The sequence below is a fragment of the Sinocyclocheilus grahami genome, unplaced genomic scaffold, assembly GCF_001515645.1.
Source record: "Sinocyclocheilus grahami isolate Dianchi unplaced genomic scaffold, SAMN03320097.WGS_v1.1 scaffold198.1, whole genome shotgun sequence".
Lineage (NCBI taxonomy): Eukaryota > Metazoa > Chordata > Actinopteri > Cypriniformes > Cyprinidae > Sinocyclocheilus > Sinocyclocheilus grahami.
The window spans coordinates 1236701-1251409 of record NW_015505377.1 but is presented as its reverse complement, the minus strand read 5'-3'; the positions used below and the strand labels follow the sequence as shown (position 1 = coordinate 1251409).

General features: G+C 38.6%; 2 protein-coding genes across 3 annotated transcripts; both read left to right on the top strand.

Annotated features, from left to right (window-relative positions):
- Positions 1-7: 7 nt before the first annotated feature.
- Positions 8-5908, top strand: LOC107595227 (protein HID1-like). Its single transcript, XM_016285572.1, has 14 exons — positions 8-86; positions 159-411; positions 1316-1372; positions 1544-1684; positions 1893-1983; positions 2223-2374; positions 2773-2851; positions 2930-3094; positions 3345-3587; positions 3920-4068; positions 4159-4236; positions 4398-4489; positions 5007-5165; positions 5364-5908. The coding sequence occupies exons 1-14, from the start codon at positions 16-18 to the stop codon at positions 5425-5427; spliced, it is 1794 nt and encodes a 597-aa protein (XP_016141058.1). The 5' UTR covers positions 8-15; the 3' UTR covers positions 5428-5908.
- A 755-nt stretch (positions 5909-6663) lies between these two features.
- LOC107595182 (Usher syndrome type-1G protein-like) lies at positions 6664-14093 on the top strand. 2 transcript variants are annotated; one of them, XM_016285529.1, is made up of 4 exons: positions 6664-6968; positions 10889-11336; positions 12133-12705; positions 13249-14093. In XM_016285529.1, the coding sequence occupies exons 1-4, from the start codon at positions 6805-6807 to the stop codon at positions 13531-13533; spliced, it is 1470 nt and encodes a 489-aa protein (XP_016141015.1). In that variant the 5' UTR covers positions 6664-6804; the 3' UTR covers positions 13534-14093. The 2 variants fall into 2 exon arrangements, with proteins under 2 accessions (XP_016141015.1, XP_016141016.1); XM_016285530.1 differs by lacking the exon at positions 13249-14093 and adding an exon at positions 12885-12918.
- The last annotated feature ends 616 nt before the right edge of the window (positions 14094-14709 follow it).

The following is a 14709-nucleotide window of genomic DNA, read 5'->3' as shown; positions in this document are numbered from 1 at the left end:
TGTTTCTCAGAAGAAATGTACCAGTCTCCATCTGACACGCACACACTCAACCCCTGGGTCTCGTTCTTTTGCTCTAGAGAAAACAGGTGATGCATATACGCTCATTTGTTATTATTTGTTGGTAATGCAGCAATTAAGGTTTGCTCTCTCTCTGTCAGACATGCCCTGCCGCTCTTCACCTCTCTTCTTAACGTGGTATGTGCGTATGATCCTGTCGGGTACGGCATCCCGTACAATCACCTGATGTTCTCTGACCAGCGCGGGGTTCTAGCAGAGCTGGCGCTGCAGACACTGATCGTTTCACTGGAGCAGGAGCTCGTTGATAACTCAAACACCAGTACGAACCTGAGCACCAATACTGACACCTGCTCTGCTGATTACAAGAAGAACACAACTGCTGAAGGATGCCAGGTAACAGGACACGCAACACTAACAAAAATACATGATGTTTTTCTTGTGTTAAGTTATGAAAACATTATTTCTGAATGTTCTCTGAACATTTAAAAAAACTAAACATTTTGAATGTTACAAATATGTTATTCAAACATTTTGCCTGCGTTTCCTTTAAATTATAAACATTAATAATAATATCAAGTTTAGAATGTTTTAAAAACATTATTTGAATGTTTTGCTAACGTTTTCATTAGTAACAAAAACGTTTCTGAACATTTAAAAAGAATGAACGTTTTGAATATTTTAAAGCTATTTGAACATTTTGCTGATGTTTCCATTAAGTTATGAAATTTTTTTCTGCAGTGTTCTTAGAGCATTCCCTATTAGATGGGATACTAGTATGCGTGTATGAAATTTGTATGTTATGTATAGTATGTGAATTTTCTGTATGTGTGAAATACATTAGTAAAAACACTGTCTAGATTACAATATCCCACAATCCAAAGTGATGTCAACTATGATGACTTTCAAAAATTTATTTTAATACTTTTTTTTTTGAAAATGCAAGTTGATAACTGAATGCCTCCCAACGAATTAAGCATGCAGTGAAACATGCATGATACTGTAAGCACAAATAATGCATTGTAGATACAAATAGTGGCAAACATACTCTTAGTTAGATTCCGTGCTGAATAAAACAGTGACTTACATTTCCTTAAATGGCATCCAACATCTTGTGTGAGAAATATGCAGCATAATTTTAGTACATTTGAAACAGGAACAGTGCATGTCTTTGATTGCCAAGAATGTTGTCTAAGCAGGGCACTAGGTTTTGTAAGAGAGCCTGTGTTCAGTATTATGACAGTTCAGTATTTCTAACGCTCAGCTTGAGTATCAGATTTTTCCTCATGATATGTTTCAGGCAACGAGAGGCGAAAACCTGTTTGTAAACTACCTGTCTCGAATTCATAGAGAAGAGGTGAGACACAAACACTCCACAACCATCCCAAATCAACTGCAACAGCCCTCAGCTTCTACCTTACACATGTATTAGACTATTAAACACTGTAAATGATCAGTATCCTCACATATTATCTTTATAATAATACCTAGCTATATTTTTCTAAATGCATATATTTTTTGCATGCAGGATTTTCATTTTATCTTGCAAGGAATCGGCCGGCTGCTCAATAACCCCCTGCTGCAGACATACCTGCCCCATTCCTGCAAGAAAATCCAGTTTCATCAGGAGCTGCTGGTGCTTTTCTGGAAACTCTGTGACCTCAACAAGGTGCCACCTTGTGTTATTTTATTTTATTTATTGTTGAGTTTTTTTTTATTTATTTATTTATTTTTATAAAATCTGAAATAAAATACTTATTCTATTCTATTTAATACTAAATAATTGTTTTTTAATTACTATTTTACTTATACAAACCTTATGTAACTGGTCGAAAAATAACTGCACACTGTGATGTTTCTTCATCTCTGAATTTCAGAAGTTCCTGTTCTGTGTGTTGAAGAGCAGTGATGTGCTGGATATTATGGTACCAATTCTATTCTATCTCACTGACGCTCGTGCCAATCAGTGTGAGTATCTGAAGCATTCAGTGTTACACATACATAAGAAATTCACCCATATATTTTAACCTATATATTTTACTGTACTTTGAGGGATTTTTTTTGTTAAAATTTTTCATATTTTCAAATAATTTTCCTGTACTTTTCTCATCTTAATTCAGTTTATTGCCCATTTTTAATGCTGTTTTATTATGAAGTGGATGTGATAATAGCTATATGTGTTAGTGTGTATATGCATCTGTTTGCAGCACGTGTCGGTCTGGTGCATATCGGCATGTTCATCTTGTTGCTGTTAAGTGGAGAGAGGAATTTTGGGGTGCGTCTGAATAAACCATACTTTGTGCGAGTGCCAATGGATATTTCGGTGTTTGCTGGGACTCATGCTGACCTGCTGATAGTGGTGAGATGAACACAGATTTTGTCACATCATATTGGAGATGATGGAGATTTAAAAGCCAAAAACAAAATTAAATAAAAGTAGTCCATATGACTTGTGTGCAATATTGCATGTCTTTTGAAGTCTTTTTGTAAAGAACAGACCCAAAATGTTATTGAAGTCTTCCAATTTTCTAAAGCTCTCCAATCTCACTCACACAGCTGCATATTAAAACTTTGTGCACCACAATTGATTAAACATGCATCCTTAATGCATATTTGCATTTATGCATTTGGCAGATGTTTTTATCCAAAGCAACTTACGTTGCATCTTTTCAGTTCATGCATTCCCGGAAATATAAGCTAATAAGATTTGCATGAGCATTAAAATGCAAATATATATATATTTTTTTTGATCGACAGGTTTTCCATAAAATCATCACCAGTGGACATCCGCGACTGCAACCCCTGTATGACTGTCTGCTCACTATTATAGTCAATGGTAAGCAAGGTTAAAAAGTACATAAGTTTTGAGAGATTGTTTTCACTTCCTGATGAATCATTGCTGTTGTTTTTTCAGTGTCTCCTTACCTGAAAAGTCTGTCTATGGTAGCAGCCAACAAACTACTGCACCTGCTGGAAGTTTTCTCAAGCCCCTGGTTTCTGTTCTGCTCACCTGTTAACCATCACCTGGTTTTCTTTTTGCTTGAAGTTTTTAACAACATCATTCAGTACCAGTTCGATGGTAAGTTGCTTTTGAAGCTTCATCACTGCTGTAAATGCAGTCGCCACAGTCGTGGTGGCAGTTCTTCATTGAAATGACTAATAAAATATGAAGCAGCAAAAGTCTGTTTATTTGAATGCAAATCATTTTACCATAAAACATGACTTCTGTGGCAGACCTTGGTATACAATCCTACAATTTTGGTCTTTGCAACTCAGTTGTTTATTGTCATTTTTATAAGCATTTGTATTCTCCTGTCTCCAAAAATCAGGTAACTTTAACCTGGTGTACGGCATCATTCGCAAACGCAACCTCTTTCACCAGCTGGCTAACCTGCCTACAGACGTCATCTCGATCCAGAAAGCCCTGCAGAAGAAAAGCAGGAGCAACAACACCCATAATGCCGTCTTCACGGAGACCAGCAACCCATACAACACTGCCTGTAGTGAAGGACCGTATAAAACCACACCGGTTCAAACAGGCACTCTGAACGCAAGCTTGAAGGACATGCCACGTACGTAAACCACTTCAGCATACAAGGTTGCACTATCCCGCCTCAGTATGTTGACTATTAAGAGTCCAGTAGCTGTTTCCATCCACATTTTTATGCAAATTTTGAGATATGTCAAATAAAAGCTGGATGGAAATGATGTATCCAGTGCATAAAATAATAAAATGTGCATTCAAAAAAAACATATGCATGCAACTGAGGCGGATGATTTCTTTATCCAAAAGAATGTTTGACTTTTGATATTCACCTTGTTCTCGCCATAAAAATTGCCTTGCTGCTGACGGTAAAAAAAATATTGCATTAAAAAATATATAAATAGTTGGTTTATGTTGTAGGCATTGATAAACTAACAGAAACATCACAGGTTTCTGAGGACGGAGCGACACTCTTACTGCAGCAGAGGGACTCGACCCACAGCCAATCAGATCACAGCTCTGAGACACAAATCAGAGACACGGAGCCGACCTCTGGTGAAGATGACAAGGTACAGCATCACTGATGACCCTGACATTTAATCTGTGTTACTTTGTTCTGTTTATATCAATAAAATGTTTTTCATTTTTTAATTCCTTAGAAGTCTGAAAAAGAGGATTGTGATGGAAGTCCGAAACACGTGTCGTCTTCATCGGACTGGGCTCCTACTCCAGACTGGGTCAGTCATAAAACCCTTAAATTATAAACCAAAGCTTGTGAGGACCTCATATACACTGCAATATTTGTGAGAAATTTTTCAGAAAAAAAAAAATGCATATGAGTTTTCCTCTCCGAAACATTAATTCTGATCACATCTAATCTCTGCATGCTCTCTTTCAGGTCCTCTCCTGGAAGAGTAAACTCCCTCTGCAGACTATAATGAGACTCCTGCAGGTGCTGGTGCCTCAGGTGGAGAAAATCTGCATAGACAAGTGAGACACACACATACAACATCATTCACTCACTGAAAGAGTTTATCAGTAACACTTTACATAAACGTTCCATTAGTTTCATTAACTGTGTTAATTAACATAAACAAAGACTTATAATATTTCTAAAGCATTGATTAATCTTAGTTGATGCTAATTTCACCATTTACAAATACAATAAGTCAATCAGAGAACATTATATATGTTATAACAATTAATAATTGTTTTTATTTACTAATGTTAACAAAGATTAATAAATACTGTAACAAATGTATTGCCCATTGTTGCAGTAGTTAATACTTGTTTCATTTTTTTCAGAGAAACAATAATGTTGCATTATTAGAAATCATGCAACATTCTGTCATGTTGATTTTAACAGATTTTGGGTTAACAAGTTTTCATTTAATTTGGTCTAAATTTTAAATGCCAGATTTTTGGTGTGGTTTTGAACCCTGAATCATGTGTATTACGCTTTGCGGTTTGACCTGACTGAGTGAGGATGCTCTTGCTGTTCTTGTAGAGGTTTGACGGACGAGTCTGAGATCCTGAAGTTTCTGCAGCACGGGACTCTGGTGGGGTTGCTGCCGGTTCCTCATCCCATCCTCATCCGCAAGTACCAGGCCAATGAGGGCACGGCTCTGTGGTTCCGCACATACATGTGGGGCATCATCTACTTACGGTGAGTCCTGCGCTCTGTCTTCCTCTACGGGACAATGTGGGAGCTACACTCAAAATTACACTCGGCATAGAAAGTCACATATATTATACCTTTTATTAGGACTTGATCAATGTGTTGTTTTGTATGTATTTATGTGTTGAAATCTGCAAAAATCTCATAAAACCTGATTAAAGATGCTTTTTTTTCTTCTTGTTTTAGTAACGTGGATCCTCCTGTTTGGTACGACACTGATGTCAAGCTGTTTGAGATCCAGAGAATTTAATGACACCGAGAGAACCAACTCAACAAAACTGACTCAATTTCTACCAAACCGACACTTTCACAAAGATTTAATTCAAATTTACACTTTCTCTCTAAAAAGTAAATTCGGTTTTGTTTTTCTGACCTTCTTTTTTTTGTTGTAAATATATAAATGAATGAATTTAAACTGCCCAGTGAAATACTTGTGTTATTTCTGATACATTGTTTCATTTTCTTCTGAGTTCATCCAAATCCATGAGGATGGACACATGACCCTCAGGTCTCTGACCTTGTGAGCAGTGAGATGAGTGTGTGCTTATACTGGGTTTTTTTGGGGGGGTTTTTTGTTTTTTTACTGAAATAGTGTTCTGTGTGGAGGGGTGTGAATGAACTCTGTATATAAACGGATGCAAAAACGTAATCCTATAAAAGCTGGAAATGCTGCATGTACAGAAATACTATTAAAAACTCTTGAATGCCATCCAAAACAATGACAATATATGTCAGAAACCTGTTAAAATCAACATGAAATGCTGCATATTCTGAATAGGCAATATTTTGTCTCTGAATAAAACAGGATATTTAATTAGGAAAATGCAGGATGAGACTTTGTTTAATGTATCATACATTGATTGAATGATAAAAAGTGATTCTAGTTATGCTTGCGCTTGACATGGAGAAATAAGTGATTTGACATGTCATCCTCAAATTATAACAATTATAACATTTTGATTAAAGTTAATGAAGTTAAAATAACATGCACTTGCAATAGACCTTTAATAGTCTTCGATGTGAGAATGACAAGTCCAGGCTTCCCATGATGATATTTGATCAGATCTGCTGGGATGCGGTTGTGCTGAGGTCACAGCAGGGTTTGGCTCTGTTTAGACTGGATTAGTTTAATGTTTGTTGTGTATTCAGTTTCTCAGCTACAGGGAGGAGAATACATTACGCATCAAAGAATAATAGAAGTTTAAAGGCTGGATGAAAATATAAAATAGATAATATTTATATATGTATATATATATTATTGAATAAATACTGGAAGTACCTATTTTCAACACTGCAACGTATAACTAGCCTATTTACAGTGTTCATTTAGTCATTTTGTTAGTTTTTATCTAAATGTAATTGCCATTCGCGTCAAATCATTACATCATACCCTGCATCAATATTTATCATTCTGGGAATGTACTTGTAACAGAGAGTGATTTTACCTGAATGTGTCACCGAGTTCTCATCTGTCAGGTGTGCGCTGACTGGAAGTGGGCGTGGTCAATCCAGGACTCCTCCCATAGCAACCGCGCGAGCATGCTTGCAGTCCCTCGAGTGGAGACGCCAGGAGCGCACGCCAAATGAGCGCCCGTGAGCCGGGATAGAGGGGTCAGTCGCGGCCGCCATGGACGACAAATACCACCGGGCGGCTCGAGACGGTCACCTGCACCTGCTGAAAGACGCGACGCGTAAAGATCTGAACGCGCCGGATGAGGATGGGATGACGCCGACGCTCTGGGCCGCGCACCACGGCAACCTGGATGCGCTCAGACTGCTGGTGGCACGAGGGTGAGTGATGCGTGAATTATTCATGAGCAATATATATTTTAAATAATTATTCATGCATTTATTTTCTAAACTATTTTAGTTTAACATTTCCAGACCCCAAATGGTGTATGTAAATAATAATAGAGATTTTTTTGGTAATATGGGAACCTGGACCACAAAACCAGTCATAAGGGTCCATTTTTTTTTTATTGAGATTTATACATCACCTGAAACCCGAATCAGCTTTCCATTGATGTATGGTTTGTTAGGATAGGACAATATTTGGCTGAGATACAACTATTAGAAAATCTGGAATCTGAGGGTGCAAAAAAATCTAAATATTGAGAAAATCATCTTTAAAGTTGTCCAAATGATGTTCTTAGCAATGCATATTACTCATCAATAATTAAGTTTTGATATATCTACAGTAGGAAATTTACAAAATATTTTCCTGGAACATGATCTTTACTTAATATCCTAATGATTATTTTTGGCATAAAAGAAACATTTATAATTTTTACCCATACAATGTATTGTTGGCTATTGCTACAAATACACCCGTGTTATTTATGACTGCTTTTGTGCTCCAGGGTCACACATTTGTTGACTACGTCAAATTCCAGTAGACAGTTGTTATTGAGATTCTAGCCATGTTCTTTTCAAAAATATCTAATATAGTAACATCTGTAAAGCTTGTGTTGGGTCAGGCTGACTCCACCAAAAACACATTGTATTTATTTTGCTGACAATGCACCATCTGAAAATCTTAGCATGAGAAAATTTCTTTCATTCATTCATTTTTAATGCCTGGGGTCTCTGAGACCCTCAGCATTGCAGTATTTTTCAGAGAAGATTTGTGATACATATGTTGCACACTGATATGTACTTCTTTATTGCATCAGTCTGTAAAAACCCTTTTCTATTTGGTTCTACTTGAAGCATGTCATTCTAAGAGTTCATACATTTTTAAAATAATTAGTATAATATACAACGCTCTCAGGTCTGGTTATGTTTTGGCATATGCAGTTTCATTAACAGGATGGCAGTTCTGTGTTCTCCTGTATCAGAACACATCTGCACTGAGATAATTTAGCCCTCCACCCAGCCGCTCTTACTGATGGATATCTGGACGGTTTTATTTGCATATTTACTGTCCTGGGCTAATTCAAATAAAGGTCACACAGGAGAACAATGCAAATTTTTTTTGAGTGTCACTACTGTTATTACTGCTTAAAAATACTAGGTCTATATTCAATTACAAATTATGAACTCTGCATGCAGAAGAGTTGCAAATAAAAGCATGCTGTAATAATCTCTTATGTCACGGATATCTGAATCATTCAGCTCAATCTAGCTGGAATATGTAACCAAATTGTCTTTTTTTTCACGCACTCATGTTGTTCCAAAATCATATGCTGTTGTTTTGATTTTACATATGGAACAAGCTGCATCAAGATTCTTCAAAAACATATCCTTTTGTGTTCCATTGAAAATATCATCTTGTGGGTTTGAAACATGATGGAAAGTGAATAATGGCACAGCTTTCTATTCTTTTTTAGAACTGGCTTTAGGAGAGAGCAGTAGTGTTGTATTGTTTATCAAGTCATTAGGTAATTAGATCTAAATAACCTGGCTCTTCTCTCATGACCAGGTTAATAACAGAAGCTAAATGTTCTGCTCTGTGAACATCCTCGCTGTTCTCTAATTAGTGTTCTGCATCAGTCCCTCCAGATCTCTGACTGAACCATCTGTTACTGTAACACGTTCACAAAGAGAGACGACTGCGGTTTGAGTCATAATAACTCTGTGTGTATAGGACAGAGGATCACTTTGATTTTTACAGTCTGAGCATTTATGTGGATGTCATGATTGATCCCATGGAATTGACAGAATGTTTTTGCCTTTCCATATATTTTCACATCATTCTATTGAACTGATTTTTACTTTGGGAAATCATGTTTAACTTACCACATTTTACTTTTTTCCATCCTATTTCTGAGTAAAACAAACATTCAGCAAGAAAAATTGGATTTTATCTATCAGGAGTTGATTATGAATTATGGATTATGAAAAATTGGCATTAGATGAATTAATGGAGTCAGGTGGTTGTAGAGGAAAGGTATGTAATGCCATCCAAAAATGAAAATTATTCTTAGCACGTTTTTTCTTTTCTTTTTGAAAAAAGAGCTGAGTAATACACTTTTTTTTTTTTTAGTAGCTGAGAGCAAAATTATTTGGCTTTTCCACTACTAGGAACAATCAATAATTGGATTGACAACACAGACTTTGCATCCCATATTTAAGCATAATGGCCCCAATATGTCTAGAATACAAATGCTAAACCCTGTGCTACATTTCTAATGAGCAGTAAGTTTTAGAGCTCAGAGTCTTTAAAGACAGTTCAGGGCCGCATGCACTTTTATGGAGAAGAATTGTACACATGGCCAGACAGAGAGAAAGATGTTAATGTTCACAGTTAAAGGTCAACATAATGAATTAGAGCTATTCCTCTTCCGCCTGCTTGTTTCCTTGGCTGTTGGCATTTTGCTAACTTGAATGTCAGCACCATTATACACCTCAGGATTTCATGTTTTGCTTTCTGTAGTATTTTAATCTTGTTACCCTGCATGGTCCCATAAAACCTCACATCGTTTCTGATGGTCTTTGCTAATGGGTGTTTGCCATTTAGGCTATACCTCAGCAACTCTTTTCAGATTTTTTGCAAATATGAGATTAAAAGAGAAAACACGGAGTGGTTATACTGGCTTATGGACCTTAGTGAGGGCAGACAGCTTATTAAATATGCAGAGTATATATACAGCATGTTTTAAATGCATTTGTCTTAACTAAGGTCTGTTGCACTTCAACTTGTTGATGGGCCATTGCAAGCATACCTGATCTTGACACCATGATTACTGGTTAACATGCTCTCCATGTGATACTAACCTACAATAAACAGGGTTTTGTACTAAATTATCAACATTGTGCCTAATGAATGAAGCACAAACAGAATGAATTGTATGTATAGTATGGTTAGTAATGAATACTGCTGTCAGGGTCTGGCGTCTGGTGTTCTCCCTCTCTCCTCCAGAGGGCGCCATCTCCCGGACTCCCATTCCCCAAACCCCATACACCTGTTCACTCATTACACCAATTCCCCAAACTCCACACACCTGTTCAGTCACTCACTCATCACACTCACCCTCAGCTGTGCCCCGTTGTCACTGACTATATCTTCTCCTCTCACTCACCACTCGGCCTGGCTGTATTGTGTATGTAATGGTGTTCGTCGTCCCTAGACCTGTTTTTGTTTTGCCTTGTTGGCCTTTTGGTTTTGAATAAAGAAGGTTTTACCTGCATTTGGACCCAGACCCGGTTTTTCCACGGTGCCCCTTACCGGCCTTGACAACTGCAGGTCTCTTTCAATGCAGATGATGAATGCATTACATGGTGCACCGTTTTTAATGACTTGGAGAGGTGAGTCAGTGTGCATAGTGTGTGTGGGTGTGTGTACATGTGTGTTACAGTGGGTAAGTGGAGCTCCAAAGCATCATGTTACGTTTTCAGATCAACACCTTGCCACACAACAGAACATGAACGCATGCACTATTGCACCGACACGCACATGTGCACATACACATGTATTCACACACCCTATATTTTCACTAGGAATTGATTAGTGTATTGGCTTGGCCAATTAATCAGACAATCTTTGGCCATTTTGAGAGCATCAGCATCGGTAGATAACCATTTTGCATAAATATTTTGTAAACATCTCATTTGTATTTTACATTGTCCGTCAGCCACCCTGCTCTCTAAATATCATTACTGGTATCAGTCACTGACAAATCCATATCCATCAACCACTAATTTTGACTATGTAACTATGTAAACTACAGAATTAGATGTAACCGATCTGCTGTTGTTTTGTTGGTCCACAGAGGAGATCCAGATAAATGTGATATTTGGGGAAACACTCCTCTTCACCTGGCAGCAGCTAATGGCCATCTCAACTGTCTGTCCTTTCTGGTGTCATTTGGCACCAATGTGTGGTGCTTGGACAATGACTACCACACGCCACTGGACATGGCGGCCTCTAGGAGCCACATGGACTGTGTGCGATATCTGGACACTATCGCCGCCAAGCAGATTACCATCAACCCCAAACTGGTGAGCAAATTGAAGGACCGTGCCTTCCGTAATGCAGAGAAACGCATTAAGAACTGTGAAAAGCTTCAGCGCAGGCATCACGAACGCATGGAGAAGCGTTTCTTGAGAGAGAGTGCTGCAATGGACACGTCGGATACGATGAGTTACAGCAGTTTCAGCAGCACCCTGAGTCGAAGGATCCCTCAGTTCAACACCCTCGACTCCATGACATACTCACAGGTACTGTGCCTGAACAACACATGGGTACTAAAAAAGCCATAGAACTGGTTAAACTCATCATAAAACCTTTGCTTCTTGGACTTAATCATTAGGTCAATAAAGACAAGCAAGTTATAAAGCTTTGTTTCAAAGCCTATTCCTGGAGGGCCTCCAGTCTTAATCAAACACATTTGAAACCAGCTAATCAAGTTCTTCAGGATCACTAGAAACTTCTAGGCAAGTGTGTTTGGGCAGGTTGGAGGATATTGGCCCTCCAGTACTGGAAAACCCTGTATAAGAGTGTATATGCCTGGCTCACAGTCTGCATTTTCAATTTATCCCAAAGGTGTCCATTGGGGTTCAAGGCAAGTGGCTTTCTTTATTGACCTTTTTGCACATGGGCATCATCATGGTGCAATGGAAAAGTGTCCTATCTTAGTAAACATTATTGCTTAAGGTGATTGCATGACTTGACCTTATGCTCATTAGTAAAAGGTGTAGCTAAAATATGCAAACCTGTAATTTAGAAGAGGGTGTCCATATACTTGAACTCTGTTAAACACTTGGAAGTAGATTGTAGCAGTTGCTGATTCAGTCCCCACATGATTTATCGACATTATTCTCTTGTGCAAAGCCTGGGATATTGCTTTAGATTAAGCATTTGCTAAATGAAGACTTCTGTGGACCTTCAGTGCATGCTAGTTCAATAAGAGTAGTCAGTCTTCAAATAGGGTGCCTAAATGTGTGTGAATCAAAGTTTATATACAGTGTGAAGTATTACAAAGAATATATGACCATTATAAACTTCTCTTTACAGGCAACGCTTCAGTCCACAACAAGAGGCCGGACCAAGATTCAGCGGCGTCTTGAGAAGAAAAAGCAAGGCGACGGAACATTCAAGATTTCCGAAGACGGGCGACGGAGCATTCGCTCGCTCTCTGGTCTTCAGCTGGGCAATGACATCATGTTCTTGAAGCAGGGAACGTATGTCGACCGACGCCAGCAGTCAAGTCCTCGGCTCAACATCCGCAACATGTTTTCTGGTAAACAAGACATCAGGCCAGATGATGATGATGATGATGAGGTAGACACTGTTTCAAGGTCACTAAGTGATCCAGGTTTGTATGACGCTGCATACTCGGAAATAAGTACAGACTCGGGTAGAGACTCCTTGTTCAACCGCCCAGGACTTGGTACTATGGTATTCCGTCGGAATTTTGTGACTGATGGGCTGTTCCAAATAGGACAGAATGAGGGCAGTGTGGCGGGGAGTGAACCAGTGGGACGGGTCCCGAATGTCCGCTTACGGGGGAGACTGCCACTACGATCACCCAGTCTTGATGAAGTCAGCATTGCCAGCTCATTGAGTCTCCAAGAGAAGAATGTACAGGTACAAACAAGAATCACCAGATACCATACAAATTCCACTTGTTCCTATTAATCCCTACAGCAACACTTATTAAGTGCTAGCTTCATCTGATTAGTTCTAAGTTGATGCTCCTGGAGGGCTACCTTCTTAAGGTCTTCAGTTCTAACCCTGCACCAACATGCCTGACTCTTGTTTTCAAGTAATCCAGAAGACCTTGATAAGCCCGTTCAGGTGTTTTTGATTCGAGTTGGGGATACACTCTCCAGGATGGCCCTCCAGGAGAAGGGTTGGTTACCCCTGAACTAGATTCTTACTATTGCCAGTGTTTAACTTGCAACACATAAAGGATATACAAACAGCGTAGCATATCTTTTCCGCCAAGACCAAATACATTAACATTGTCATATCCATTACCATGTTAAAATCTTCTGAGAGGTAATCTGAATCAGTCAGTATCAATCTGTTGAACTAATCCGTTTATGAGAAGGCACTGCATCGACATCTAGAAGAGGGGCTTTATGATAATAATTATGATGATTGTTCTTATGTGGTGGCATCCTGTAGGATTTGCCATGGGAGGAAGGAGACCTGGGCTTGGCGGAGGAGGATGACGAGCTTCAGCCATCTTCGGCTCCTTTAGAAGTGTTCCTGGCATCTCAGGGACTGAGTGACTTCCTCTCCATCTTCCATCGAGAGCAGATGGACCTGGATGTATTGCTGTTGTGCTCTGAGCAGGACCTCATTAGCATCCACATTCCACTCGGACCTCGTAAAAAACTACTTGATGCATGCAGCAGACGCAACAATGTTCTGGACGAAGCTGATGGCATGCAGGACACTGTGCTGTAGAGTGTGTATGTCTGTTATTGACTCTGTTCCAAAATCTAGTGTACTTTCTTGTTGCCTGCATAAACAGTTGTTTTTAAAGTAGCATCCTAGTTGAACTGTATCCTCGTAAGTGTCTACATAGGCAGCAACTCAACATGCCACAAAAACAGCGCTTCTCATGCAAAGTGCATGGGAGATTTGACATGAACAAGTCTCCCATGCATTTCTCCCATGTATTAGACAAGACTTCCGGAATTTCTCTCATCTTGACTACCATCTTGGATGTATTTGTTTACTTTGACCTTGTTGCATTTTAATATTGCCTTCTCTGTGAAGATTTTGCCAAAACAATGTATTTGCTACAAGATCATTATGCCGCCTACTGTTTAAAGCCACTTAGCCACGTCTACAAAGCCTCAGTTGACCTGGTTTGCTAAATGTTCATCCCCAGTCTTAAGGTACATTCACATTACCAAAATTTCAGCTACATTTTATAGGAAAGTTTTGTGTTTGTTATTCCACAGAGAAAAATTTGTGTTTTGGCTTTGTGTTTTTTAAGCAAAATATGGTAACACTTTAGATTAGGGAACACGATTCACTAATAAATAGTTGTTTATTAGCATGCATATTGGCTATTTATTAGTACTTATAAAGCACATACTGATGCATGCCCATATTCTAAATCCCTTAACCCTACCCAATACCTAAACATAACTACTACAACTACCTTACTATGAATAATAAGCAGCAAATTAGGAATTTATTGAGGGAAAACACTTAGTTTACAGTGAAAATGTGTTCCCTGATCTACCATACAGTAGCTTGCTTTTCCTGTGGAGTGACTTTGCTTTTCTGCTGCAGGCGATTGAATAATGTTAATCATAGCCAAATAGCTTCATTAAACACTCATTAATTTTGATTCCACTCTGGAATGCAACTCATTTTTAACCCTGCCTGATCAATACCAGATTGACAAAATCAAGTCCCATCCTACTTGTTTTTCCTAATTAAATATCCTGGATTGCTTTGAAATGCATGACATTGTGGAAGAAAAACAGGATTTACAGTGCAATTCACATTTTTTTTTAATGCTTCCTATGCCTGCATCTGGAGCAGAGCCATTGTGTGTGGATGTGCTTGAGTGAGTGATACGCCTGCCACCTTGTGGATGGGAGGAAAACTACAGCTCTTCTATTG

Bases quoted from the DNA above. Each gene is read 5' to 3' on its own strand.
- LOC107595182 (XM_016285529.1), top strand. From the start codon at position 6,805: ATGGACGACAAATACCACCGGGCGGCTCGAGACGGTCACCTGCACCTG. The intron at 6,969-10,888 runs GTGAGTGATGCG...GTTGGTCCACAG, and splicing joins AGACTGCTGGTGGCACGAGG to AGGAGATCCAGATAAATGTG. The intron at 11,337-12,132 runs GTACTGTGCCTG...TTCTCTTTACAG, and splicing joins ACTCCATGACATACTCACAG to GCAACGCTTCAGTCCACAAC.
- LOC107595227 (XM_016285572.1), top strand. From the start codon at position 16: ATGTACCAGTCTCCATCTGACACGCACACACTCAACCCCTGGGTCTCG. The intron at 1,685-1,892 runs GTGCCACCTTGT...TCTGAATTTCAG, and splicing joins AACTCTGTGACCTCAACAAG to AAGTTCCTGTTCTGTGTGTT. The intron at 2,375-2,772 runs GTGAGATGAACA...TTTGATCGACAG, and splicing joins ATGCTGACCTGCTGATAGTG to GTTTTCCATAAAATCATCAC.